Consider the following 25,304-nt stretch of genomic DNA (forward strand, 5'->3'; position numbering starts at 1 on the left):
CTCCTGGTTTGTTTGGAACAAAACAATTGTAGTTGAGAGGTTGGCCTGATGGCTCAGTGGTTAAGAGTTATTGCTGCTCTTCCAGAGGACCTGGGTTCAATCGCAGCATCTACATAGGAGCTCACAAATGTGTGATGGCTATTCTTGGTTGTCAACCTGGCTACATCTGGAACTAACACCCAAAAATGGAGGGCATGCATATGAGAGATTTTTGCTTAAATTGAAGTAGGAAGATCCACTTATTTTTTTTTAAAGATTTTACTTATTTTATGTATGAGTACACTGTCGCTGTCTTCAGACACCCCAGAAGAAGGCATTGGATTCCATTACAAATGGTTGTGAGCCACCATGTGGTTGCTGGGAATTGAACTCAGGACCTCCAAAAGACGAGTCAGTGCTCTTAACCGCTGAGCCATTTCTCCAGCCCCTGGAAGCTCAACTTCTAATCTGGATCTTGAGATGGGAAGAAACACTTTTAATCCAGCTCTAATCTGGGCCAGGACTTCTGCTGGAAGCGTATATAGGGATGTGGAAGAAGGAAGCTTTAGGTCTTTGCCTGCTTGCCATCGTCTTGCTAGCAAGTCCATTCCTTCATTGGCGTTAGAGCCTTCTTTGTGGTTCTAGTGTATACTGAAGACCAGCTGAGGCATCCAGCCTTGTAGACTGAGCATCTACTGAGTTCTTGGCCTTTCTGTTCATAGCCTGCTATTGTTGAATTAACTGCCCACAGCCTACAGATAATTTTTATTAGTCCCACATATGTCTGTGTGTATACATATATATTTATATATACATATACACATACATATATGTACACATATATATGTACATATAGGATTAAATAAAATTATATAGTATATATGTGTGTATATATCTCAGAGAAACATACACCTTCAGGCATACACATAATATTTTTTTTCCGAGACAGGGTTTCTCTGTATAGCCCTGGCTGTCCTGGAACTACTTTGTAGACCAGGCTGGCCTCGAACTCAGAAATCTGCCTGCCTCTGCCTCCCAAGTGCTGGGATTAAAGGCGTGTGCCACCACTGTCAGGCAATATAAATCTTTTAAAACGACTTTTCTATTTTTGTATTTATGCATATGGGTGTTTTCTCGGCATGTACGCACATCAGAATAGGGCACTGGATCCCATAGGACTACAGTTAAGAGACTGGTTGTGAGCCCTACCCTATGTGAGTGCTGGCAATTAAACTCAGGACCTTGGCGAGAGCTGCCAGTTCTCAATCGATTGTCACCACTCCAGCCCCTAAAAGAAATAAATCTTTAAAAACAACAACAAAACGTGTCTGGAATTCTGGGTTCCTCTACTTAAGCTCTCGGCCACCTCACTCTTCGGACAGGTCCCAGATGGTGCCACCCTGCAGGCCCCGCCCACACCCCAGAGCCCTTCCTCTCGACTGCGGAAGTGCCTTTTGTGCAGCGCCGCCTCTCTCCTTCGCTCAACCTCTCACTTCCGCTTCCGGTGTGCGTCGTGAGCGCGCGCGAGCGCAGCAGTGGGAGGCGGCGACTGGCCGGTGAGTGCAGGCGTCGGACCCCGACCTCCCGGCTTCCGAGCGGTGGCAGTCGGCCTCATCCTTGTCCGAGGCGCTCCGGAGATCACCGTGGGTGTCCGCCGGGCCCCGACGGCGGCCCCGCCTGCTTCCGTTCTGACAGGCCTCAGGCTGCGCCCCTCGCCCCTCCTCAGGCCCGAGTCCGGGCTTTGGGGTTCGGCGCGGACCCTGGTCCCCAGACGCAGCTCCGTCCCTGCCTTCCACCCATCGCTCCCGCCCAGGGTCTCACTCTCTTTTTAGCCTGCCTGGCGGGCTTCACATCCCTCCTTTAGAGCTCAGCGGCCTGACCATCTTCATCCTCTGTCCACGCCCTTCACCTGGCCTCACCCCCTCCCCAAGCGTGTCCCGGCTGTGCTGTTGCCTCTCTCCACTAACCTATCTTACAACACTGCTGCATCCCCCCTCCCGCACCATGCATGGTTCCTGCAGAGGGATCTTAGGGGTTCTTGTGAGCCCAGCCCTGGCAGCTAAGGATCGGTTTCAGACATTCCTTTTTAATTTCAAAAATTCCATTTTTATTTTATTTTTCCAGACAGCATCTCACTATGTAGCCTTGGCTAGCCTGGAACTTAGTACATAAACCAGGATGGCTCCATACTCAGACATCTGCCTGTCCTGCCTTTCCACTGCTGAGATTCAAGGCATGCACCATCACTCCCAGCCATTTTTTTTTTTTTTTAAAGTAGGATCTCCATATTTAGGTTACACTGCACAGTGTAACCAAGGCTGGCCTTGAACTCTAGACAGTTCTGCATCAGCCTTCCAAAGGCTATCTACTCTATAGTCTTTCATATGCACTTTAGCAAGCAGAATCTAGGAGGATTTCCTTCCCAGGAGATCTTACCTAGGTCACGGAGAGCTTTCTCATAGTTCTGGAGCTACTGCCGCAGGACTGTTAGGAGTCCTTTTGTGCACTCAGCCTCCTGGTCAGCAGCAGGGTTTCTCTCTCTGCTGAAGCCATGGGACTTGGGCTTGGGATTTAGTCCATCAGGATCAACACCAACGTGTCAGAGGACTGTAACTCTACCCTCGTGGTCTTTATAGTCCCTTTGACACGTCTGGTGTCCTCCTCCCTCAGGCGGAAGCCTCAGCACCATGTGGCACGAGGCTCGGAAGCATGAGCGGAAACTTCGAGGCATGATGGTGGACTACAAGAAGAGGGCGGAGCGGCGTCGGGAATACTATGAGAAGATTGTGAGTGAGCAGACTTGAGTGTGGGGTGGGCGGGCTCCAGAGGGAGGGGCCCTGGACTTGGAGGTGTGTCAAGGCAAGAGCTCTTTTTCCTCAGAATCCTAGTCATCCTCCCCCACAGCCCCTTCCACTGTGGCCATTTTTCTATGGTGTTGGAGATAGAAGTCTGGGCTGTGCACTGCCTGAGCTGCCCTTACCCCATCTCTTGTTAGGTAGATGGTCTTTTTAGGTAACCTAGGCAGGCCTCAGACTCATACTCTTCCTGCCTGTGTTTACAGGTGTGTGTTGTTACCATGCTCAGCCATAGTCATTTCTTCAGCATAGTGGTTGGTGTAAACGTGAGGGCTTCTGTTTGCCTCAGTCTGCTGTGTCTGGTGCAGTCCCCGTGCACTGGTGTCAGAGACAAAAGACTCTCTAGCTCTCTGAACATTCCGGGAGTCAGGCCTCTGGGACATTCTCTGCTCCTCCATCAATGTGTCCCCAGTGCCCAGAACAACTCAGCCATTCTTGAGGCTTGACTTGGCATCTAGCAGTAGTGTCATCAAGACTCATCAGTGGTCTCTGACCTGCCCCCTCTCTTGTTTGATACGTCCATTGCTTTAGGAGAAAAGCAAAGGAAAAGTTAAATCAAATTCCATGCTTTGACCAAAAAGTCCTTGAGGCTCCTGGATGGCTTTCTTGGACATCTTTGCTGGTCTTTTCCATATCTGCCATCACAGATACAGCTTGGTTTTGGAACTGTCCCCAGCATGAAATGACAATTGCTTACCTGGCTCAGTTCTTTTAGATGACATTCCTGTAGACATCCTATTAACTACAGTGTTGCTACCCAGCCTCTCTGTTCCCTTTGCCTTCATCTTGTCTCTAAGAAACCCATTCAGCAGACGAGAGAGGTCTCTGTGAATGTAAAACTGGCCCCGTTTCTCTCCTGCTCAGAATCCTGTGGCTGTGGGAGAAGGCCAGTTTCTTTACTATAGTTTTCAGGGCCGTACATAGTTTGGATATTCCCTATGAGGTGCTGAGAATGAAAGCCAGGAAAGGGCTGGTGTCAGGCAGATGCTCTACCCCTGAGTCAAGTCCTCAGATCTGAGCTGGGCAGTGGTGATGCGGGCCTTTAACCCCAGCACTCGGGAGGCAGAGGCAGGCAGATTTCTGATTTCGAGGCCAGCCTGCTCTACAGAGTGAGTTCCAGGACAGCCAGGGCTATACAGAGAACCTTGTCTAGAAAAAAACAACAAAAAAAACCCTGTCTCAAACCCCTGCTTCCCCCTCCCAAAAAAAGAGGCCCCAGCCCCTCACTGGGGCATTCTGGGCCAGAGCTCTAACATTGAATCATACCCGTAGGCCCCTGCTGTTCTGGTAGGTTATAGGCAAGTTTGCTACTGAGCCACTTGGCCCTTAGTTTGATTTTACCTCTCCTCCAGATTTGTGCTATTCCGCTCTCTGCCTGTTCCCTTGTTGAAGTTATCCTGGCCTCCTGGCACTCTCTCCGTTGCCTAATGTTTCCTTCTGTGTGCAAAATGACACACTGTGTGGAATCGACTTGGCTGTATCAGGAATGAAATATAAGCAAATGGCTTTCACACGGCAGGCATTTATCTCATTTCCATCTTGTCTTGAGGTCTGAGAGAGCTCTGGAGACTCTGGCTCTCGTGTGTCTCCCTTTCACTCAGCCCAGAGAAATGAGAGAAAGGGGGCAGGGTCTCTCATGCTCCTTGGTGAGAGACTTTCTGGGTGTTTTCCCATAACTCCCTGTCCTGATGACCTGGAAGTCCCACAGGCCCATTCAGCCTCCAGGGAGCAGGCATGTAGATTCCCTTCTAGGCAGGCTGGGCCCGAGGTGTGAGGGACCGCTGAGTCGGGAAGTAAAGATGGGTGGCCTGCCAGCTGAGAGCAACCGGGCGCAGCTCCCGGCTCAATGAGGGCTTGGATGTGCAGACCCTGTGTACTTGCCTGTTGGGTGTTTTGTGGGTTTTCCCTTGAGGTGACTTGACTCTTGGTGGGGCACGACAACATACCAGAGAGAACTCCTTGTGTCACTTGTGTCATGTGGCAGCAGCTTCCTGAATGTGGTCTTCAGAGCCATTTAAGTGTCATTAGCTTCCTAGTTTGCATAACTGCGGCTCAGGAAGGGTTAACTTGTAGGGCCAAGAGGTGGCTCAGTGGCGAGTGCTTGCCTAGCCAGTGCCACCCCATACACACAAAGGAAAGAGAAATAGCAGACTCATAGCCCCTGCTATTGCTGGGTAGAGTGGAATTTGGATTCGGACCAGTGGGTGGCTGACACGGAGGGGAGCCTGGAGAGGGGAGTTCAGGCTCGCCTCCCTGTTGGCAGGGAGCCTCCTGAGCCTTTGTTCAGGGCATGGATGAGGAACAGTCCTCACTGGGTGACAGGAAGAGCTTGACAGCAAGTGTCTGTGGGGCTCTTTGTGATGTGGACCATACAAGCAACCAGTGTCCAGGATGGGAATGTGACCGGCATCCAGATGTGTGGAGCCGAGCTGTGGGAGATGTCCAGGCACTGCTTGTGGCTGCTGGGGTGGGGTAGGGGGAGTAGGGGTGAGGTGAGGAAACCAGGCTGGGCTGTGGCAGCCTGTTCAGGCTTGTCTGTGAGCGGCTACATTTGCAACCCCAGGCATTCTGGGTGACTGCTTTTCTGTCATTGTTCCCGTTCCTGTCAACATCTTCCCTTTTGAGATTGGATTTTGCTAAGTCATATAGGCTGACCTAGAATTCACTGTGTAGCCCAGGCTACCCTTCCAACTCACATTCCTCCTGCCTCGGCCTTCTGGGTGCTGGGATTACAAGTGTGTGCCTCCGTGTCTTTTCTCTGATTTGAATAAAGAATTTCGATCTACAGGACCTGGTGTGGCACACTTTTAATTCTTGCATTAAAGGGAGGCAGAGGCAGGCGTGTTTCTGAGTTTGAGGCCTGATCTTTATAGCAAGTTTCAGGACACACAGGGCTACATAGTGAGACTGTCTCAAAGGGAAAAGGAAAAGAACTACAATCCCCTGTTGAGGCACAGGTAGAAAATAAGTCTCCTGGAAGGCCCAGCTGGCCCTCTGCCGGGCCAGGCATTCCCTGTATAGAAGGTCATCACTATGGAGGCAGGGCTGTCCTCTACATTGAACTGTGAGCCTTAGAGGGTGGAGCTTGAGCTGTCAGGACCGGGCATCTGCTAGTACAGTACGTGCTGAAGCGTTATAGGAGGCACTGAATGACAGGGAACACGCCCATATGGACTGCTGCCCCATCTGAGCCAAGAGGGAACACAGCCTGGTGGTAAGAGTGGATTCAGTTGATTTGTTTGCCTCTGATGCAGGGGGTGGAACCTAGAGATTATCCATGCCAGGTAAATGCTCCACTCAGCCTGGATTTAGCATCTCAGGAAGATTCTTAGAGTATGGCTCACAGAGCCAAGAGTTAGAGGAAAGTAACTGTGGATAAATGAATAAAGAAGCTGTGGGAGATAGCTCAGTGGTTAAAGCACTTGCTACAAAAGCATGAGGACCAGGTCACATGGTGGCCTGCCTGATGAAGCTGGCTAGCGAGATCACCCCTATCAGCTAGCTTTGAGTTTGAGTGAGAGGCCATGGTTTAGTGAACAAGGTGGGAGAGCGACATGTGCCTCAGGCCTCCGCAAGTGTGGGCACCTGCACACGCCCACATTCGTGCAAACATGCACACACGTGAAAGTGGAAAAAGGAAAGGGACTATATACATACACTGAAAAGCTATTTACATCCAGTGTGGAGCACAAAGCCAGTGACAGACACACTGGGAGCAGAGTCAGCTGGAGCTCTGTGAGTTCCAGGTTATAGTAAGTTACATGGTGAGACCCTCACATCCCCTCCATCCCCAACACACACAAAACCCCCCCAAATCAGAAAGACAGTATGGTTGGTTTCTGCACGCCAGGTGATACAAACACGGAGAGTGGCAGTTGTTGGCTGGGTGAGGAGAGAGGGGTGTTCTTCATGACGTAGAGGCCATTGTAGAGATGGGAAGCATAGTTCACACAGAGAGGTGTGCGTTAGTTGATACACCGTGCACTCAAGCAGTTAAGGGCTGGGCCGGACATCAGTCAAGGAGAGCACTTGCCTATTATGAGCAAGGCTCTGGGTCTAATCCCCAGTGCAGCAAAGAAGTTAAAATGGAAATGGTTGAGCATAGATCCTATGTTAGGTACTTTTTACCACAGTAACATTTATCCTAAGGTTGAAAAAAATAAGCAAGCCGGGTGGGTGGTGGCGCACGCCTTTAATCCCAGCACTTGGGAGGCAGAGGCAGGCAGATTTCTGAGTTCGAGGCCAGCCTGGTCTACAAAGTGAGTTCCAGGACAGCCAGGGCTACACAGAGAAACCCTGTCTCGAAAAAAAAAAAAATAAGCAAAGGGTAGAAAGGAGTTAGGCCTGTCTGCAGTTGGACAATTTCTGCTCGATGCTAGGGTGATTGTTCAAATGCAGGCCTGTGGCTTTGCCGCCTTTCCTCCTGTGGGAAATGGGTATCTTGAAGAGTGCAGAGATTGAGCTGGGGATGTTCTTACAAACAGTGCTGTTTGTGAGAGCTTGGCTGTTAGGGCTCCTTGACTTTTCCACAGTGTCTCCCCCCTCCCCAACCCCCCCCCCAGGCATGCTCTGGCCTGGAGACACTTTACTTGGGCTCTGTGCCTGTCACTTCTGAGATGCAGATGCCTCCAAGGGCTTTCACACACTTGCCAGACCCCATGCTGTAGCTGGCAGTCCCTAGAGTCTTGGCCTCAGACTCAATGGAGGCCCTGTGGCCTGAGGAACTGAAGAAGGCAGGCAGATGCGCTGCAGCCCCAGGACTTCATTTCACAGGCACCCAGCTGTATCCTGTCGGCTTTTTCTCTGTGAACTCAGGGTCTTGATAGCCCAGTAGCCCGCAGAGTCAGATGAGCAGGGCACCAGCTGTGGTCGCTTTGGGTCTTCGCACAGGGCCTGCATCCACTCCGTGCCGGGGGGAAGTGGGTGACAGACAGTGACATGGAGCTGGGCTGTCTAGAGTGTGAGTACCTTGGCCACTGGGAGGCTGTGGCTTCTAAGAGCTGAGTCTTCTGTCAGAGAGGATTCTTGTCTTCTCTTACCTGATTTCTAGGCCTTGAGAGTCCTTTAGGGACCAGGCCCTGGGGACAGACACAGGAGTGAGCAAAACAGATCCCTACCCCCTGGGAGGGACATAGTGCTTCATGTTCTTGAGGGAGGCAGGTGGTGATGAAGCTAGCTGAGCTAGAATAGCAGGTGCTGGTCGCTACCCTGAAGAAAACTTGAGGACCCAAGGCACTCACATGGGGTTGCTTGGGAGACTCTAGGAGATGTGAGGTAACGGAGTAGCCCTACTAAGAGGGAACAACAGCGTAGAAGCCCATAAACCTGGACCAGGAGAGCAGAAGAAAGTCAGGCCGACACCCAGAGGGTGCTTGGGGAGAGGAGGGTCATGACATTGAGGGACAAGGAAAGCACTGCAGAGAGCCAGGGAAGATGACCGGGACAGCAGGACTCAACCAGAGCATGTGCTGAGACGCTGGCAGAACTGTGCTCTATGGAGCAGCATAGAGCCCCTCCTGTGGCTCTCCCTGGTTCATGTGATGTGACCAGTGCCGTTTTGCTGTCCCCACATAGTTTATACTTTCTAGGATGCTTTTGTCGTGATGTGGCTTAAGGGTTTGTAACCTTTCCCTAGCCCCAGGACTCAGGCTAGAGATGATGGACTAGGGAGGATCCTACATAAGTGCCCTTTTTTGGACTGGTTTTGGTTTATTATTTATTTTTTAAATTATTTGTGTCAAAGACAGGAGGTGGTGGTGCTCATCTTTAATCCCAGCACTCAAGAGGCAGAGGCAGGTGCATCTCATTCAAGGCTAACCTGGTCTACAGAGTGAGTTCCAGGACAGCCAGGGCTACACAGAGAAACCCTGTCTCAAAAAAGAAAAAAAAGCTGGACAATGGTGGTGCACACCTTTAATCCCAGCACTTGGGAGGCAGAGGCAGGTGGATTTTTGAGTTCGAGGCCAGCCTGGTCTACAGAGTGAGTTCCAGGAAAGGGAAAAAAAAAAAAAAATTATGCCTTACAGAAAAGACAAAAAAAAAAAAAAAAAAAACATGGGCTGGAGAGATGGCTCGGGGGTTAAGAGTAATGACAACTCTTTTAGAGGTCCTGAGTTCAATTCCCAGCTGCCACATGGTGGCTTATAACCATCTGTATTATGATCCAATGCCCTCTTTTGCTGTGTTTGAAGACAGCAACAGTGTACTTATATGCATAAAATAAAAATAAATCATGCCGGGCAGTGATGGCGCACGCCTTTAATCCCAGCACTTGGGAGGCAGAGGCAGGCAGATTTCTCAGTTCGAGGCCAGCCTGGTCTACTGAGTGAGTTCCAGGACAACCAGGGCTACAGAGAAACCCTGTCTCGAAAAACAACAACAACAAAATAAATAAATAAATAAATAAATCTAAAACAAAACAAAACAAATATGTTGAAATAAAAGAAAAAAGATAACGTGTGTGTGTGTTGTGTACAGGTTTCTTCTATTTAAGTATGTTAGTGCATGTAGAGGCCGATGTTGGGTATCTCCCATAGATGCTTCTTCTTCATGCTTTGGTCACAGGATTTCTCCCTGACCCTGGCCAGTAACCAGCAGGATCCACCTGCCTCTGCCTGCCCAGTGATGGGATTATAGGTACACACAGACATGCTCCGCTATTTACATGGGTGTGCGCTGTGTTAACAGCTTTTTTGAGCTATAAGTGCTGTACCACAGAGTTTACCCATTAAAAGTTCACTATTCATTGCTGCACTGCAGCTTAGTGGCAGGATGCTTGCCCAACATGCTCAAGGCCCAGGGTTCAATCCTCACTGCACAGTCAGTGTTGCCTGCACCTCGAGCATGCTCATGAGTCCTCAGTTCTGGGGAGCTTCTCAGAGTCTCCCCACTTGATGCAGTGGTTTGGGCTTCTTTTCCTCTGGCCCTGTGTGTTCAAGGCTCAGCTGTGTTGTAAGATAGCGTGGTGGTCCATTTTATGGCTAAGTAATGCCCCACTTCATACAAGCAGTCTGCTGGGTTGTTAGCACTGTCTGGCTCCTGGGAGCTGGCGTGAACCTTAGCATGTGTAAGATCTGGACCTAGGGGCTGGCGAGATGGCTCAGTGGGTAAGAGCACCCGACTGCTCTTCCAAAGGTCCAGAGTTCAAATCCCAGCAACCACATTGTGGCTCACAACCATCCGTAACGAGATCTGGCGCCCTCTTCTGGAGTGTCTGAGGACAGCTACAGTGTACTCACATATAATCAATAAATAAATCGTTAAAAAAAAAAATCTGGCCGGGCGTGGTGGCGCACGCCTTTAATCCCAGCACTCGGGAGGCAGAGGCAGGCGGATTTCTGAGTTGGAGGCCAGCCTGGTCTACAAAGTGAGTTCCAGGACAGCCAGGGCTACACAGAGAAACCCTGTCTCGAAAAACCAAAAAAAAAAAAAAAAAAAAAAAATCTGTACCTAGGAGTTGTGGGTCGTATGATAACTTTTTGTTGAACTCTTCATTCATTGTAGTTTGTTTTGCTTTGTTTCAGTGCCGGGGTGGAACTAGGTGGAGCCAGGGCCTCCTGATAGTCAGGCAGCGGCTCCGTTACTCAGCACGGACAGCCTCAGCCTGGGTTAGTTAGTGTGGGACTGAGTTTCATGGTGCCTTGCCTGTGTGATGTTGCTACCCCAGAGCCTGCACCAGGTCCAGGGCTCGCACTGTGCTCCAAATGGATGGCTTGGGATGGGGTTGAAGAGTTAGGGGCAACACTTGAGACAGTATATGTCTGTAGTTCAGGTAGGCTTTTCATTTGTAATCCTCCTGCCTTAGTTCTGAAGTAGGTGGGATAGATAGGCCTGGCTGGCAGGATGCCTCAGCTAGAGCAGAGTTAGGTGCCCCTGGCCACGCCTGGGAGGACACAGGTCCCTGTCCCTTAGGGTGTGGCCCAGGGACTTGACCCAGAGGCCAAGTGACCACTAGGTCTACTTAAAGTAGGGAGGCATGGTGGGCCTTGGCTTCTTGGTGACCTCTGACCTGTCCATCCCTGCAGAAGAAAGACCCCGCCCAGTTCCTGCAGGTGCATGGCCGAGCCTGCAAGGTTCACCTGGATTCTGCAGTTGCCCTGGCTGCTGAGAGCCCTGTGAACATGTAAGATTGGGGGAGGGGGCAGCATAGTGTCTGAAGGGGCTTGGGGGTACTCTAGAGACTGCAGTAGAAGCTCAGGCCAGGAAGACTGCATGTGCAGTTGACTCTCAGAGAAGTTATGTAGGTGCTCACAATAGAGAACGAGTTCGGACTGACTGAAGCTCACAGGTAGCAGAGGGCAGGTTGCCAGATGGGCCTGGTTCAGGGTGACTATGCCTCCTTTAGTGGCATCATCAGCCTGGTTTACGATCCTTGCTGTTGCTCGGCTCTGAGAAGTGAGGTCCTAGCTTGTGGACTGGCAGATGGGTGACTTGTTGAGCCCTGGACCCCAGGTGTAGATTTGGGTGGATGACAGAGGAGCTTGAAGTGGTAGGGACTGGGTGCTTGGACTCTGAGTCCTGCCTCTCTGACTGTGTCCTTCCCATCTCAGGATGCCCTGGCAGGGGGACACCAACAACATGATTGACCGCTTTGATGTTCGTGCACATCTAGACCACATCCCTGACTACACCCCCCCACTGCTCACCACCATGTACGTGTTCTGCAAGGTTGGGATGACCCAGCATACCCTTAACCCTGAGCCTTGCCCACCACCACCACCCCTTTTTCTGATTCCTGGGGCTTTAGTTCTCACCTCTCTCTCTCCTTTTTTTGGGGGGTGGGGGGTTGGTTGGTTTTTCGAGACAGGGTTTCTCTGTGTAGCCCTGGCTGACCTGGAACTCACTTTGTAGACCAGGCTGGCCTCAAACTCAGAAATCCGCCTGCCTCTGCCTCCCGAGTGCTGGGATTAAAGGCGTGTGCCACCATGCCCGGCTCTCACCTTCTCTTTAACCCATTCCTTCCCAAAGCTCCCCGGAACAGGAGTCAGACGAGCGGAAATGTAACTACGAGCGGTACAGAGGCCTGGTGCAGAACGACTTCGCCGGCAGTGAGTGGCGGGGCGGGGTGTGGGGCATGGGGGCCTGAGGCTGGACCACCTAGACAAGGCTTACCCAGGTACTTGCTGACAGTCGACCTTGGTTCTGTCCTAGTCTGTGTACCCTCTTTCCCTTTTGGGTCTTCATTCATGAAACTGGCACAGGGTCTCTGTTGGGTTAGAGACTTGGAGGTCTCTGCCCAAGCCACCTCCCATCCCTTCCTTCTGATCCTATCTAGAGCCCTTTTCCTAAGAAAGAGGGAGGAGGGCACCCACTGCATAGGTGACAGTCCTAGGAAGACCTTCCTTGTTGTGAGCAGAGCCCCTGGACATGCCAAGCCTGGCCTTCCCCAGGAGGGCAGATCTCTCAGGCAGGCTTCTGTGTCAGGTCATCAGGGTACACCTGCACGTGGCTGGGGATGTGGGGGAGCACTTGGATGTATAAGGCTCTGGGTGCTGGCTAGGGAACTGGCTCAGTACTTTCTTACGGAGCACCTGCTGTGAAAGCCTGACAAGCTGAGTTTGCTCAGGAGAGCCCACTCCTGAATTGTGCCCTCACCTCTACACACATGTTTGTTACATATACACATGACATGCCTGAGCTGATGGAGACTCTGGGTCAGTGCCTAGCATGGAGACAAAACAGATGACGAATCTACCCTGCTCTGTCTTACTTCCTTGTGACCCTGCATGGCTTCCTGCAGGGAGAGGACTCAGTAGCTCTCTCTCTCCTGGGTTTTGTGCAGCTGGGGGTGGACCCTGGCCACACACACAGATGCTAGGAAAGTGCTCGCCTACTGAGCTGCACCCTCAGACCTAGGGATACTTTTCTTACTGTTTCTATGTTTGAGACCCAGTCTTACTCTATAGCCTGAGCTGTCCTGAAGCTCATGATCTCCTGCCCCACCCTCTCCAGCACTGTAGTTGGTCCCCAGGCAAGAACCACTGGGTCCAGTTTGATGCCTCCATTTTATGGGTGTCTGGATATTACATCTTCCCTGCCTCTGCCTAAGCATGGGGGCTCCCTTATGGGCGCCCTTGGCCAGGGTCATCCACACACACCCCTTTCCTGGCAGGTCTCATTTTCCTCCCTGTGCAGTGTTAAGTGGGTCCATGGGTCTGAAAGCCTTGCTTCAGGCTGACATAGGTGACCCTCCATGTTGGCTTCCTAGTCCCAGAGTTATGTATTTCTAAGATGCAGTGCAGCCTAGAGATAAGAAGTTTGTCATTTGTCACCATGGTGCTATCATTTTTGCTGTCAGTCCAGGCCATATGGTTCCGTGCAGCTGGTGGCCGGGCTTCCCTTAGTCCTTCGTTCACTCCTACAGCAGTGTGTCCTGTGCTGTTCTGGGAACGGGACCTCAGGGAGAGCCACTGCATAATCACTGCACGAGCAGTCTGAGAACAAACCTAGGTGGTATAAGAGATGGTTTGCGAGTGTTCCTGAAGGGAAGTAAGACAGAGCAGGGTAGGTATAGATTCCAGCCCCTGAGAGAAGGTGCACAGAGGTCCTGGAGTACAGGCATTGAAGACAGGCCAGAGAGCTGTGGGAGAGGGCGGCAGGGCCCTCTCCTAGGATGTGGAGACTAGGTAGGAGTCAGGTGTTTGTCACAGCAAGGCGGGGCCATGCTTTGTTACCTGGCACAGACCACTGATGCCACAGACAGAAAAGCTGAAGCACTCAGGCTGCTACAGTGGCCCAGCTCTAAGCAGAGCTGCTCCAAAGGCTGAGGCAGGGAGAGAGATCTCAAGTCCAGGGCTTACCTGGGACAGCCCAAACAACTTTATGAAACCCTGTCTCAAAAAGAGGGCTGGGGATATAGTTCCATGGTAGAGGGCTTGTTTGGCTTAGGTTTAATCTTCTGCTCCTTACCTGTTCCCCTTACAAAGAAAGGGAAGCTTAGTTGAAACCTGCAGAGGGAAGGGAGAGGACTCACATGAGCCTGACAGCAGGGCTGAGGGGAGACTATGGCTGCCTTAGTACCCTGGGGAGTTCCTGAAGTGGGTGCTTGGGGTGTAGGGATACAGGATAATCAGACACTCCGATAATAGAAGCTAACCCACAGGACCACATGGCAGCCCGTGGAGTCTAGATGATAGTCAACACTTAGAGGCATGCTTATGGTTCTGGAGGCCAGGGAGACTCCATGACAGTGGTAGGGGCCCCTAGGTCCAAAGGACTCACTCTGTTAGGGATCCCATTTTACAGAAGAGGGAACTGAGACACAGGGGTCAAAAGTTACTAGCGCCAGGTTACAGTTCGAGTGGATCACCTGGCTGATGTTATATACTGGGGTCACTTGGGTCCTAGACAGAAGAATGATTTGAGATAGGTGACTCTACCTTGGCTGTCCCCCTCCCACCCCCTCCTGTGTCTTCGTGTCCCACTCCATCTACATGTGCCTGGCTGGGCTGACCTGTGCCTCTCCTTGCCAGTCTCTGAGGAACAGTGCTTGTATCAGATCTACATTGATGAGCTGTACGGAGGCCTGCAGAGACCCAGCGAGGATGAGAAGAAGAAGTGAGTCAAGGGTCTGGTCTGATGGGGTGGGGACTAGCCTTTCCACCCCATCACGTCAGTCAGCACTTAGTGGGTGCTGCCTCCATATATGTGGAGAGGAAGGGGCAGCCACAGTTCCGTCCAAGCTTGTTGCTTCTAACTTGCAGAAGGGGAGGTTTGAGTCCTGTGGGGAAGGCTGAGGAAAGGCAGCCTTAAGTCAGGAGCTTCGAGGACCATGAGTGATGGGGAGTCATGCACTTCTGGTGCCAGCACGCAGTGAGCTTGCAGCCCACAGCACTGCGGGCCTGGAGGCATCAGTGTTAAAGCTAGCCTGGCTGGGTGCTGTTGTCAGACCCCTGCTCACATCTGGAAGCAACCACTTATAGGATCTGCTTGTTGATACTCAGCCTTGGCTCCAGGATAAGGGTGCTGGGATGAGGCACGATATATTGACAGTTGAAGTCCACAGTGGCCTCTCAATGTGGCCCCTGAAAGCAGAGCTGAGGTACACTTTGTCCAAGATGACTCTGGGATCTGCACTCATGGGACTTAAGGCAGGCAGGCTTGTATCCTGACAGGTGAACAAGGAGGACTTCTTAGAAGAGGAAGCCCTGTACCAGGACAGGAATGGGAAGGACCAGACCATAGTGGGGTGGGCTAGAGTGGACCCCTAGTGGCTAGTCTAACCACTGTGGGGCTCACCTGTGGCCCTGCTCCTGCCGGGTACCCCCTGGCTCATGGCTCTCTTCCCAGGCTGGCAGAGAAGAAGGCTTCCATCGGCTACACCTATGAAGATAGTACTGTGGCCGAGGTAGAGAAGGTGGCTGAGAAGCCAGAGGAGGAAGAGTCACCAGCAGAGGAGGAGAGCAACTCGGATGAAGATGAGGTCATCCCCGACATCGGTGGGGTCCCCTCTCTGCCCTCCCCACCTGCAGTCCCCGGGCATCGGTTCTGTGTCTCGCCCCTCACCCTCTGTGGGGTACCCATGCTTACGAGGCCTCCCCCACCCTCCCCAGCTCTAGGGCCTCAGTCTCCTGTTTCTTCCAGCCTTCCCTGTCCCTTGTCTGGCCTGTCCCCTATCCCATGTGCCCCCCTCCCCCATTTCTGGGCACTATTCTAGAAGATTCTTCCACCTAGGAGCTGGCCCTTCCTCTTCTACCTAGGCTGGCCTGGCTTTGCTCTGGGAAAGCAACTTCCCCATTCCTGGAGCTGCCCCCATCCTTCGGCTTCTATCGCTCATACCCATGGTCACCTCCTTCCCCTGTAGGCATGCCCGGCCAGAAGACTTTCACTGCCCCGTCTCTATCCTACTCTTTCTGGTGCACATGCAAACTTAGCCCCAGGCAGAGCCAAAGTTCATGTGTGTCCTTCCTCTGTGTGCTGCTCTCTGCCCACCCCACCTCCATCTATTTCCACCTCCCATCCTCTTCTCTTTCGTGCACTCCATCCACAGACTCATCCACCCACCCCACTGGTCCCTGCTGTGCTGTGTGCTGTGCTGGCCAAGCCTCAGCTTGGTCCTCAGAGCTGTGCTAGCACAGCAACGTTCTCCCTGAAGGTGCTCTATCTGGCAGACTTGCCCCGACTCGGGGTGCTCCTCCCCCCTCTCCTGGGGCTTGGGTCCCTGACAGCCTTTTTCTTGTGCAGACGTGGAGGTGGATGTGGATGAGCTGAACCAGGAGCAGGTGGCTGATCTCAATAAGCAGGCCACAACCTACGGCATGGCTGACGGGGACTTTGTCAGGTGAGAGTGCTGGCTGGCATGCCAGATTCTGGCTGTGCCCTGGCTTCTGTATCACATGCCTGCTACCAACATCTGTTCTCAGCCTGTGAGCTATGAATTTGTAGCCCCACTTTCTGCAGAAACAGATCTTGTCCTACAGTGTGACCTGGAAGCTAATAGTTCTTTGGGGACAGCACCCTCTAGTGGTCAGCCATATGCATGTTCATATGACGATGAGCAAGCCTCTGCCACTGCCTGTACTTGGTCATGCCACACCAAGCACTCTCTTTACATCAGTGGCACCGACAGACCAGAAACCGTTTTTGTGTGGCACTGGGGATGAGTCCCAGGTCCCTGCCCTGGTCTATTAGAACCCTCTAGCTCAGAGGGTCTTCCTGACCTTTAATACAGTTCATCGTGTTGTAGTGACCCCAAGCATAACAGTATTTTCACTGCTACTTCCTAACTAATCTTTGTGGTGCTATGATGTAATGTAAATGTTTTGGAGATAGAGATTTGCCAAAGGTGACAGGACCACAGGCTGAGGGCTGCTGCTCCAGTGCTTTTGCCCTAAAAGGGTTAAAGGTGCTTGTTGCTGCTACTACCACCCAGCCCAAAGCAGAGAACCTGGAGCTGTGCTGATGGCTGGCCAGCCCCAGCCATCCTCCTGCCTCTGCCTTTCACAGTTATAGGCATGGAGTAGCCACATGCAGCTTCTAAAGTGTTCTTGTGGGGTTCTCCTTTCTGTTTTGTTCTGAGTTTTATGTGTATGGGTGTTTTGCCTATATATAGTTTTGTGCATCATGTGCTGGCCAGCAGAGGGCGCTAGATCCCCTAGAGCTGAAGTTAAAGGCAGTTGTGAGCTATCAGATGTGGGTGCTTAGAAATGAACTCAAGTTCTCTGGAAGAACAGTAGGTGTTCTTGACCTCTGAGCCATCTCTCCAGCCCCGAGTGCCAACTGTTGTAAACCAGCACAGAGGAAACCTAAAGAGGGTGCTTCACAACCAGTTCCAGGGCATCCACCAGGCACACATGTGACAGACACATGCACAGGCAGAGCACACAGAAAACAGGTCTAAAACCAGCTCTTTTAGGTGCTCAATAAAGTCTATTAATCACAGAAGAGAAATTAAGTGTAATAGCACATACCTATGATTCTGCAGTCTCGAGGCTGAGGCAAGAAGGTTATGAGTTCAAAGCTAGGCCCAACAGAACAAGACCCCATCAAAGGGAAGAGCAGGAAAGGAAAGGGTAGGGTAATGCCTGCCGGCACATCCCGTGGCTACGAGGATTTCACAGTGAGTTCAAGACCAACGAGCGTACAGTAGAGCCCTGGCTCAGGGAGAAAGGAGTCATGGAGTAACATCAGGTCCCTACTGTCATTGCTGCCTTTACCAGGGCTCTGCCCACTCTGTGACCTATGCTCTTCACGCCCATCCTAACTTCCTCTGCAGGATGCTACGGAAAGACAAGGAGGAGGCAGAGGCCATCAAACATGCCAAAGCCCTGGAGGAGGAGAAAGCCATGTACTCGGTGAGGTCTGGTAGGGCTCGGGGGTAAAAGTGTATCCAGTGAGGGCACACCTCACTGTCCTGGTGCTTCCTCCCCATCCAGGGCCGTCGTTCCCGGCGACAGCGAAGAGAGTTCCGGGAGAAGCGGCTGAGAGGCCGCAAGATCAGCCCTCCCAGGTAGGAGATCTCCTCTGCACAGCCCTCCTCAAGCGACAGTTAGAGAGCTAGGAGTAGCTGGAGACATGGGAATGCTTCCCGGGCCACCTGCCCCCCACCTCTCAGTCACCCTGCTGGGCCCAACACAGCCCACCTGTGCTGGTCAGTGTCAGCTCCTCAGGGTCTAGATCAGGGGCTCCTTTCTTCTGGCTAGTTTCCTGCATTGTAAGCAGAGAGAGGCCACTTCCCACAGTGAAGGCCTGAGAGAGGGCTGGGAGAGCAGCTGCATGTGAGTAGGGAAGAATCTGGGCCTGGGAGCCCTGGGCAAATGTCTGAGGAAGGCTTGGGTGTGACAGGGGTGTAAGGTTAGCGGTAGGCCACAGGCCCCTCCACACACGACACTGCCACCCGAGGACGTCACTCGCCCTCACAGGGACCGCGCCTCCCCTATGAAGAGTGTGAATCCTCAGACTCAGATATGGCACTGAGTTAGTTGGACACACTGTTGTTTTCTCGCCAGCACTGATGTCACCATGCTGGGTACTGGTCACCATAGCTTCCAGTGTGGCACTGGAAAGCCAGGCAGCACCAGGGCTGTAATAAGGAGACAGATGTGGGATCCCCACAGTGACATGGGGTGCACAATCTGCAGCACTGGGGCTCAGGGTGGAATAGTTGACACCAGCCAGCCTGGTCTCAGCTCTCCTGTCCTTCCCTGTTCTCTCCATAGTTATGCCCGCCGAGACAGCCCCACCTATGACCCCTATAAGCGGTAAGTGTCAGTGCTCTGGAAGAAGCTGTCATTGTTGTTGACCTTTTTGGGTCACTCCTGTTGTAACACAGATGGCATCCTGTGGTCTATGGATGGGGGTTGGGTCTATATCAGTTTTGTTTTTCCAAAATTTTTTTTAAAATTCAGAATCTCTTTAGGACATAAAGGGGCATGGAGATTGGGTGTGTTTAACACACGACTCCCAGAATTAGTGAGAAAGTCCCCTCACTCTCTCCTAAGGCCAGGGAGTGGGGCCTTTTGTGTTGGCCTGCTTCTCCCTAAAGGGAGTTCCACTAGGCTGTGTTTCATGGGATGGAATTAGCTGCGGAACTCCTCTCCAGCTTAAGCAGGAAGACCTCACTGGGTTTGCTATCGTTCTAGGGCTGAAACCCAAGGTCTCTCTCATCGGCAAAGCCTTGCGCTACACCCAGTCTTTCATTTTCCTAGAACACAAAGCCAGCCATTTTTGTTTTGTTTTGTTGTTTATTGAGACAAGGACTCTTGGAACTCTCTCTGTAGACTAGGCTGGCCTCTACCCCCCACTACCCCCTGCCCATTTTCTTTTGTGAAAAATTACATTTATCAGTCTGGGTGGGGTTGGTGCACATGTGCCACAGAGCTGAAGGTAAAAGGACAGCTTAGTTCGCTTTCTACCCTACCGTGTGGATTCTGAGATTGACCTCAGGTTGTCAGGCTTGCAGACAGAACCATCCCACCAGCCAGAGAGACTTAGTAATTTTTTCTGGAGACAAGTTCTCTCTATGTAGCTCTTGTCCTCCCTTTTGATGTATACCAGGCTGGCTTTGATCTCACGCATCCCACTAGGATGCAGCTGGGGCTCTGAGTGCTGCCTCCCTTTTGCTCATCCTTCGGCTGCAGGTCACCTTCAGAATCTAGTTCGGAGTCCCGCTCCCGCTCTCGCTCCCCGAGCCCAGGCCGCGAGGAAAAAATCACTTTCATCACCAGTTTTGGAGGCAGCGATGAGGAGGCAGCTGCTGCAGCTGCTGCAGCCGCCGCATCCGGGGCTGCCCCAGGGAAGTCCCCTGTGCCTCCCCAAACGGGTGGCCCCGCTCCAGGCCGTAATGCCAGCACCCGGTCGGTAACGCTCGCGCCCGCCTTAGCGGACCTCCGGGAAGAGGGACAGGCCCTCTAGGGCAGTGTCGCTCACAAACCCTGTTTTCCCCGTGCTCCCGCAGCCGCCGCTCCTCTTCGTCCTCTGCCTCCAGGACCTCCAGCTCCCGATCCAGTTCGCGCTCCAGTTCGCGCTCCCGCCGTGGCTATTACCGCTCTGGCCGCCACGCACGCTCCCGCTCCCGCTCCTGGTCCCGCTCGCGCTCCCGTTCCCGGCGCTACTCACGTTCCCGCAGCCGCGGACGGCGGCACTCAGACGGCGGTTCCCGCGACGGACACCGCTACTCACGCTCTCCAGCCCGGCGCGGCGGGTACGTGCCCCGCCGAAGGAGCAGGTCGGTGACTTATGTTAAGGAGCAGGAGTGTTAGGGGGGAGCGGGTACTCCGGAGGTGGGCTGGGGACAGACCAGGCCAGCCCCTCTTCTCTTGGGAAGCACCTGATTGGAGCAGGACAGGGTAGGTACCAAAGTATGGGGCGGGGCATGGAGGTATCTCCTTGGCTTTTACCTGGACTTCCCAGACTGCTGGACCTGGGAACCTTTGGGCTGGCCTGGCAACAGTCTTTGAAGAAGAGGGCGGGTGGGTTCTCAGGGGACCAATGAGCTTGGGATGTGGCTATATTTAGGTTTGGTTGGGGAAAGCAGCAGTGGAGAGTTCGGATAGGGCTAGGCTTAGTGACAGAGCTGGAATTTCTTCATCTGTAGAACAGACACAGCTATGGGGGGTCATCAGTCATTAGCTGCCGGGGAGCCCTTCCTTATCTTTCTGTTGCTCTAAGGAGGCTGAGCTTCCATGTTGCCAGGCTGGCTGAGTAGACACTCAATACTGATGACAAGTACTAGTCAGCCCAGGGAGAGTCATTATGTGCTTGGAAACTGGCTTCTGGGTCTTCCCTGTAGCGTGACCACAGGGGAAAGGTGTAGGGGTGGGGGAATGGGGCTACCACAAATTGAATGCCAGCCTGGGCGTGACTGCTTTCTTAAGAATCCTACCAGTACTCCAAGCGGGGAAACCCTGGGGCTATGACAGGGAGCAAAGTGAGGAACCTGAATGCCCCGAGCTCCCCCAGGATGTTAGCACCTGAGGGAGAGGGTGTGGGGTGCTGACTGTTCTAGAAGGTGGCCAGGGAACAGCTGGGGCTTTCTGAGGGAAGTGTGTGAGAAAAGTGCTGGACTCTGCAGGAGGCCTAGCGATTTGGGAATTGGGGTGACTTCCTGTAGGTCCCTGGGGCCTCACAGCTCTCTACCTCTGCTACACCTAGGAGCCGCTCCCGTTCAGGTGACCGCTATAAGCGGGGTGCCCGGGGCCCCAGGCACCATAGCAGCAGTCATAGCCGCAGCAGCTGGTCCCTCAGCCCTTCCCGAAGCCGCAGTCTGACCCGGAGTGGAAGCCGCAGCCAGAGCCGGAGCCGCAGCCGCAGCCAGAGCCACAGCCAGAGCCAGAGTCACTCACCATCGCCCCCAAGGGAGAAGCTGACCAGGCCGGCAGCGTCCCCTGCTGTGGGCGAGAAGCTGAAAAAGTGAGTTAGGAGCCTGGCTGGTTCTGAGGGAGCCCTGATGAAGTTCATTTTGAAGGGACTGTGACAGTACCCTGGCTATTGTGAGAGATGTGTGCACTGCAGTGTAGGGTGAGTGCTGTCGTGGCCTTGCCTTGAGTAGGCTGTCAGGGAGGGATATGGCCCTGTCTGGGTTCTGGGGGTCAGGGACATATCCTGAGGAATCTGGAGCCCATGGCCGATGCCAGTGCCTATGGTAACGGTGGCATTGCCATTTTCTCTCAACCCAGGACCGAACCTGCCGCTGGTAAAGAGACAGGAGCTGCCAAAGTCAGTAAGAATTTGGAACTCGCCCGTCTAATTCCCGTCAGCAGCAGTGTCCAGAGCTGGGCCCGGTGGGCCTGCAGGGGGCCCAGGGGGAGGGGAGAGCCAGCCCAGAGACTGGGGAAGGGCTACCCAGGCAAACTAAGTCCCATCCCTGCCTCCCACGGGACTCCAGCTGGCCCCCAAGTCCCAGACTCTTGACTGAGGTGGGCTGGGCGAGCTCTGGGCACCCACGCCCATCCCACCCCTTCTCCCCCAGCCCAAGCTGACCCCACAGGAGAGGCTGAAGCTTCGGATGCAGAAGGCTCTGAACCGCCAGTGTAAGTCCTGCCTCCGATCCAGCCAATGCTGTGGGAAGAGTGGGCTGACCTCTCTTGAGCCTGCCTGAGCAGGTCAGGTTGGCATGGGACTGAGCACAGCCCTCAACCTCACACCCTTCCTCCACAGTCAAGGCGGATAAGAAGGCAGCTCAGGAGAAGATGATCCAGCAGGAGCATGAGCGGCAGGTCGGGCTGTGCTCCTCGGATGGGCAGGGCACACAGGTGGAGTGGGGGGGCTGGACCACCCCTCACAGCTGTTTCTGCTGCAGGAGCGAGAGGATGAACTGCGAGCCATGGCCCGAAAGATCCGAATGAAGTAAGGCCCCAACCTGTGGTCCACCCAGCAGCCTCCTGTTGTTGGAGTCCTCTGGCTCCTTTCACTGGTCCTGAAACCCATTGTCATTGCTGCCCCCTCCCCGCTGGTGGCCTGTTCACCTTCTGACCTCGTGTTTGAGCAGCAAACGCCCTGATCTCCGTATGCCTGGCAGCTGTGTCCTTGGTGACTGACGCCTCACAGTGCTGAAGTGAGGCTGCCTGTGGCAGGTCTCGGCCCAGGAGCTTTTCCCCCTTTTCCCCCTTCTCCCCCTTCCCTCCCTTCTGCCACTCTGCATTGGGCAGAGTTAGAACCTGGGGCCAGGGTTTAGCTTCAGGTATCCTAGTCTCTGATCAGGTGGCTCTGGGGTGGGGACTCATCCCCTCAGTGCCCACCAAATTAGGCAGCTAGGAGTACTACTGGAAGACCTCAGTTGGCCCAGGGCTCTTTGGCAGAGCCTGGGCTGTTGCACTGTATATTGGCAGAGGGGAGCTAGTCAGGGATGGGCCTGTTCCTGTCAGTTCTTTCTGCTTTCTGCTATAGTGGAGGAACAAACATTCTGCTTTTTGAGCTCAGTTGTCTTCCTCTGGAACAGTGGTGGGGACGGCTACTATCTCTGTGGTAAGCCATGCCAACCAACTGTGCTGTGGGAGGGCCAGCTCCTGCTTTGTCATTTTTTTTTTTTTTTTTTTTTTTTTTTTTTGGTTTTTTTGAGACAGGGTTTCTCAGTGTAGTCCTGGCTATCCTGGAACTCACTCTGTAGACCAGGCTGGCCTCGAACTCAGAAATCTGCCTGCCTCTGCCACCTGAGTGCTGAGATTAAAGGCGTGCGCCACCACACCCAGCGTCATTTCTTTTTTTTTTTTTTTTTTTTGGTTTTTCGAGACAGGGTTTCTCTGTATAGCTCTGGCTGTCCTGGCACTCACTTTGTAGACCAGGCTGGCCTCGAACTCAGAAATCCGCCTGCCTCTGCCTCCCGAGTGCTGGGATTAAAGGCGTGCGCCACCACGCCCGGCTCGCGTCATTTCTTTACAATATATATTTTGTCTTTTTTTTTTCTTTTTTGAGATAAGTGTCTGAGTGTAGATCTAGATAGCCTGTAACTCACTCTGTGGCTCAGATTACCTTTGAATTCATAGCAGTCCTGCTTCATCTGCCCAAGAGCTGTGATTACAGGCATGGAAGACCTATCTGTCTTGGTGTGAGGAGGAGGAGGAGGAGGAAGAGGAGGGAGGGACGGGGTGGGGAGGCAGGGTGGCGGTGGTGCACGCCTTTAATCCCAGCACTCGGGTGGCAGAGGCAGGCAGATTTCTGAGTTCGAGGCCAGCCTGGTCTACAAAGTGAGTGCCAGGATAGCCAGGGCTATACAGAGAAACCCTGTCTCGAAAAACAGAGAGAGAGAGAGAGAGAGAGAGAAGAGGGGTGGAAGAGTCTCCAGGGACTAACCCTGGCTTCTGTTTGTTGGTCAGGTTGGCTTCTGGCACTGTCTGTCTGCATCCTCCCTGTGTGAGCCTCAATTCTTTGGCTCTGCTGTTCTCTGGATAGGATCCTGGTCCTTCTCACAGGCCCCCTGGGAGAACAGGGTGCAGACAAGGCTGCCAGGATTCCCAGTCCTGGCTGTGGGGAGACAATTGGCCAGTCCTCTAAATATGCTAGGTCTGGTGTTCCTGGTCCAGGTAGAGGGGCTGTACAGCCCAGCAGGTGCTCACCCCTCCCTGTTGGTTGCCTCCCCTCTCCCCGTGCAGGGAGCGAGAGCGGAGAGAGAAGGAGAGAGAAGAATGGGAACGCCAGTATAGCCGCCAGAGCCGCTCGCCCTCCCCACGCTACAGTGAGTGCTTCCCCACCCTTCCTGTAGTACCAGGGTCAGGAGACCATTAGAAAGCAGCTGGGTGTTGTGGGGAGCTTACCTCTGTGGTCCCAGCACTCAGAGGTAGAAAGAGGCCAGCCTTGGTTACATGGAGAAATCCTGATTCAAATATAAGTTTAATTGTAACCTGAAAATCAAATCAGGCAACTTGGGTAGATGGATCATCACCAGACTCAAGGGGTCAGCCTTGACTACAAAACAAGACACCTTCCCCTCCCCCAAACCCCAGCAAGAGGCCAGCATTGTAGAGGCTGAGGTAGGAGGGTAACTTAATTTGGTGTTTGGGAGCAGCCTAGGTCACACAGGTAGACTCCTATCTTATTTTTAAAAAGTCCTAGACAGGCCGGGCGTGGTGGCACACGCCTTCAATCCCAGCACTCAGGAGGCAGAGGCAGGCGGATTTCCGAGTTCGAGGCCAGCCTGGTCTAAAGAGTGAGTTCCAGGACAGCCAGGGCTATACAGAGAAACCCTGTCTCAAAAAACAAACAAAACAAAACAAAAAGCCCTAGACATCCAGGTGTTGTTGGCACATCCCCTAGGAAGGCAGAGACAGGAGGGCCTCTGAGTTTGAGGCCAGTCTGGTCTACATAGGCAGTTTCAGGTTTGCCAGGGCTACATAGTTAAGACCCTGGTCTCAAAACAAAAACCACTAAGACATTGTTTGAAGCACACACCGTGCGTGCATCCATCTCTAGTGCTAAGAATGTAGGGGAGGGGCTTGACCCTGGCACTGAGGCGGCCCGTCAGAGGCCGGCTGGCGTCACACTGCCACCTTCTCTTTTCAGGTCGGGAGTACAGTTCTTCGCGAAGGTGAGGATGCTGCCCGGCCACCATGGGCGACCCTCCGCGTTCTCTACAAGCCCCCATGTCCCTCCCTTTGGCACCCCTTTAGTTGGTGGGGTTGTACTTGTTCCCTAGGGAAGGCACTCCTCCCTCTGCACTCCAGTCTCCAGGCATGTTGGTGCCTGTGTGCATGTGAGGGAGGCTCCCAGTATCCCACCCTCATAGCCTTCCATTTCTTTGCAGGCGCTCAAGGTCCAGGTCCAGAAGCCCCCATTACAGACATTAGGAGTTGGGGCTGTTATGCTGCTGGGTTTCTGTAGTGAAATAAAAGCTAACATTATTTAATGGACTTCACCACATGCAGTCCTCTTATTTAGAACTTCCAGGCGAGATGCAGCTGGAGACCGCTGCAGGTGCTGTAGCCTGCAGGGTGTGGTGAGTGAGGCCTGCAGGGGCAGGAGGAAAGGGCCAATCCAGTAAAGGGCCCAGACTGTGGCATGTGTGGACAGGGCCAGTGGATGACGGGCTAGGACTGGACT

General features: G+C 53.1%; 1 protein-coding gene across 6 annotated transcripts; it reads left to right on the forward strand.

Moving 5' to 3' along the window:
* Positions 1-1,486: 1,486 nt before the first annotated feature.
* Clasrp (CLK4 associating serine/arginine rich protein) lies at positions 1,487-25,119 on the forward strand. 6 transcript variants are annotated; one of them, XR_015048008.1, is made up of 21 exons: positions 1,487-1,535; positions 2,650-2,765; positions 10,859-10,956; positions 11,384-11,485; positions 11,802-11,881; positions 14,306-14,390; positions 15,123-15,271; positions 16,017-16,113; positions 17,548-17,626; positions 17,708-17,781; positions 18,491-18,532; positions 19,412-19,627; positions 19,729-19,998; positions 20,925-21,182; positions 21,449-21,492; positions 21,742-21,802; positions 21,930-21,988; positions 22,072-22,118; positions 23,837-23,943; positions 24,768-24,792; positions 25,009-25,119. XR_015048008.1 is itself a non-coding variant. In XM_085842083.1 (21 exons), exons 2-21 carry the CDS (start codon positions 2,667-2,669, stop codon positions 25,049-25,051), a joined length of 2,031 nt encoding a protein of 676 aa, XP_085698209.1. In that variant the 5' UTR covers positions 1,487-1,535; positions 2,650-2,666; the 3' UTR covers positions 25,052-25,119. The 6 variants fall into 6 exon arrangements, 4 of the variants coding, with proteins under 4 accessions (XP_085698209.1, XP_021023548.1, XP_085698210.1 ...); XR_002378383.2 differs by having other exon boundaries at positions 23,861-23,943; XM_085842083.1 differs by having other exon boundaries at positions 21,449-21,488.
* The last annotated feature ends 185 nt before the right edge of the window (positions 25,120-25,304 follow it).

The sequence above is a fragment of the Mus caroli genome, unplaced genomic scaffold, assembly GCF_978045245.1.
Source record: "Mus caroli unplaced genomic scaffold, Mus_caroli_1 scaffold_8, whole genome shotgun sequence".
Taxonomy (NCBI): domain Eukaryota; kingdom Metazoa; phylum Chordata; class Mammalia; order Rodentia; family Muridae; genus Mus; species Mus caroli.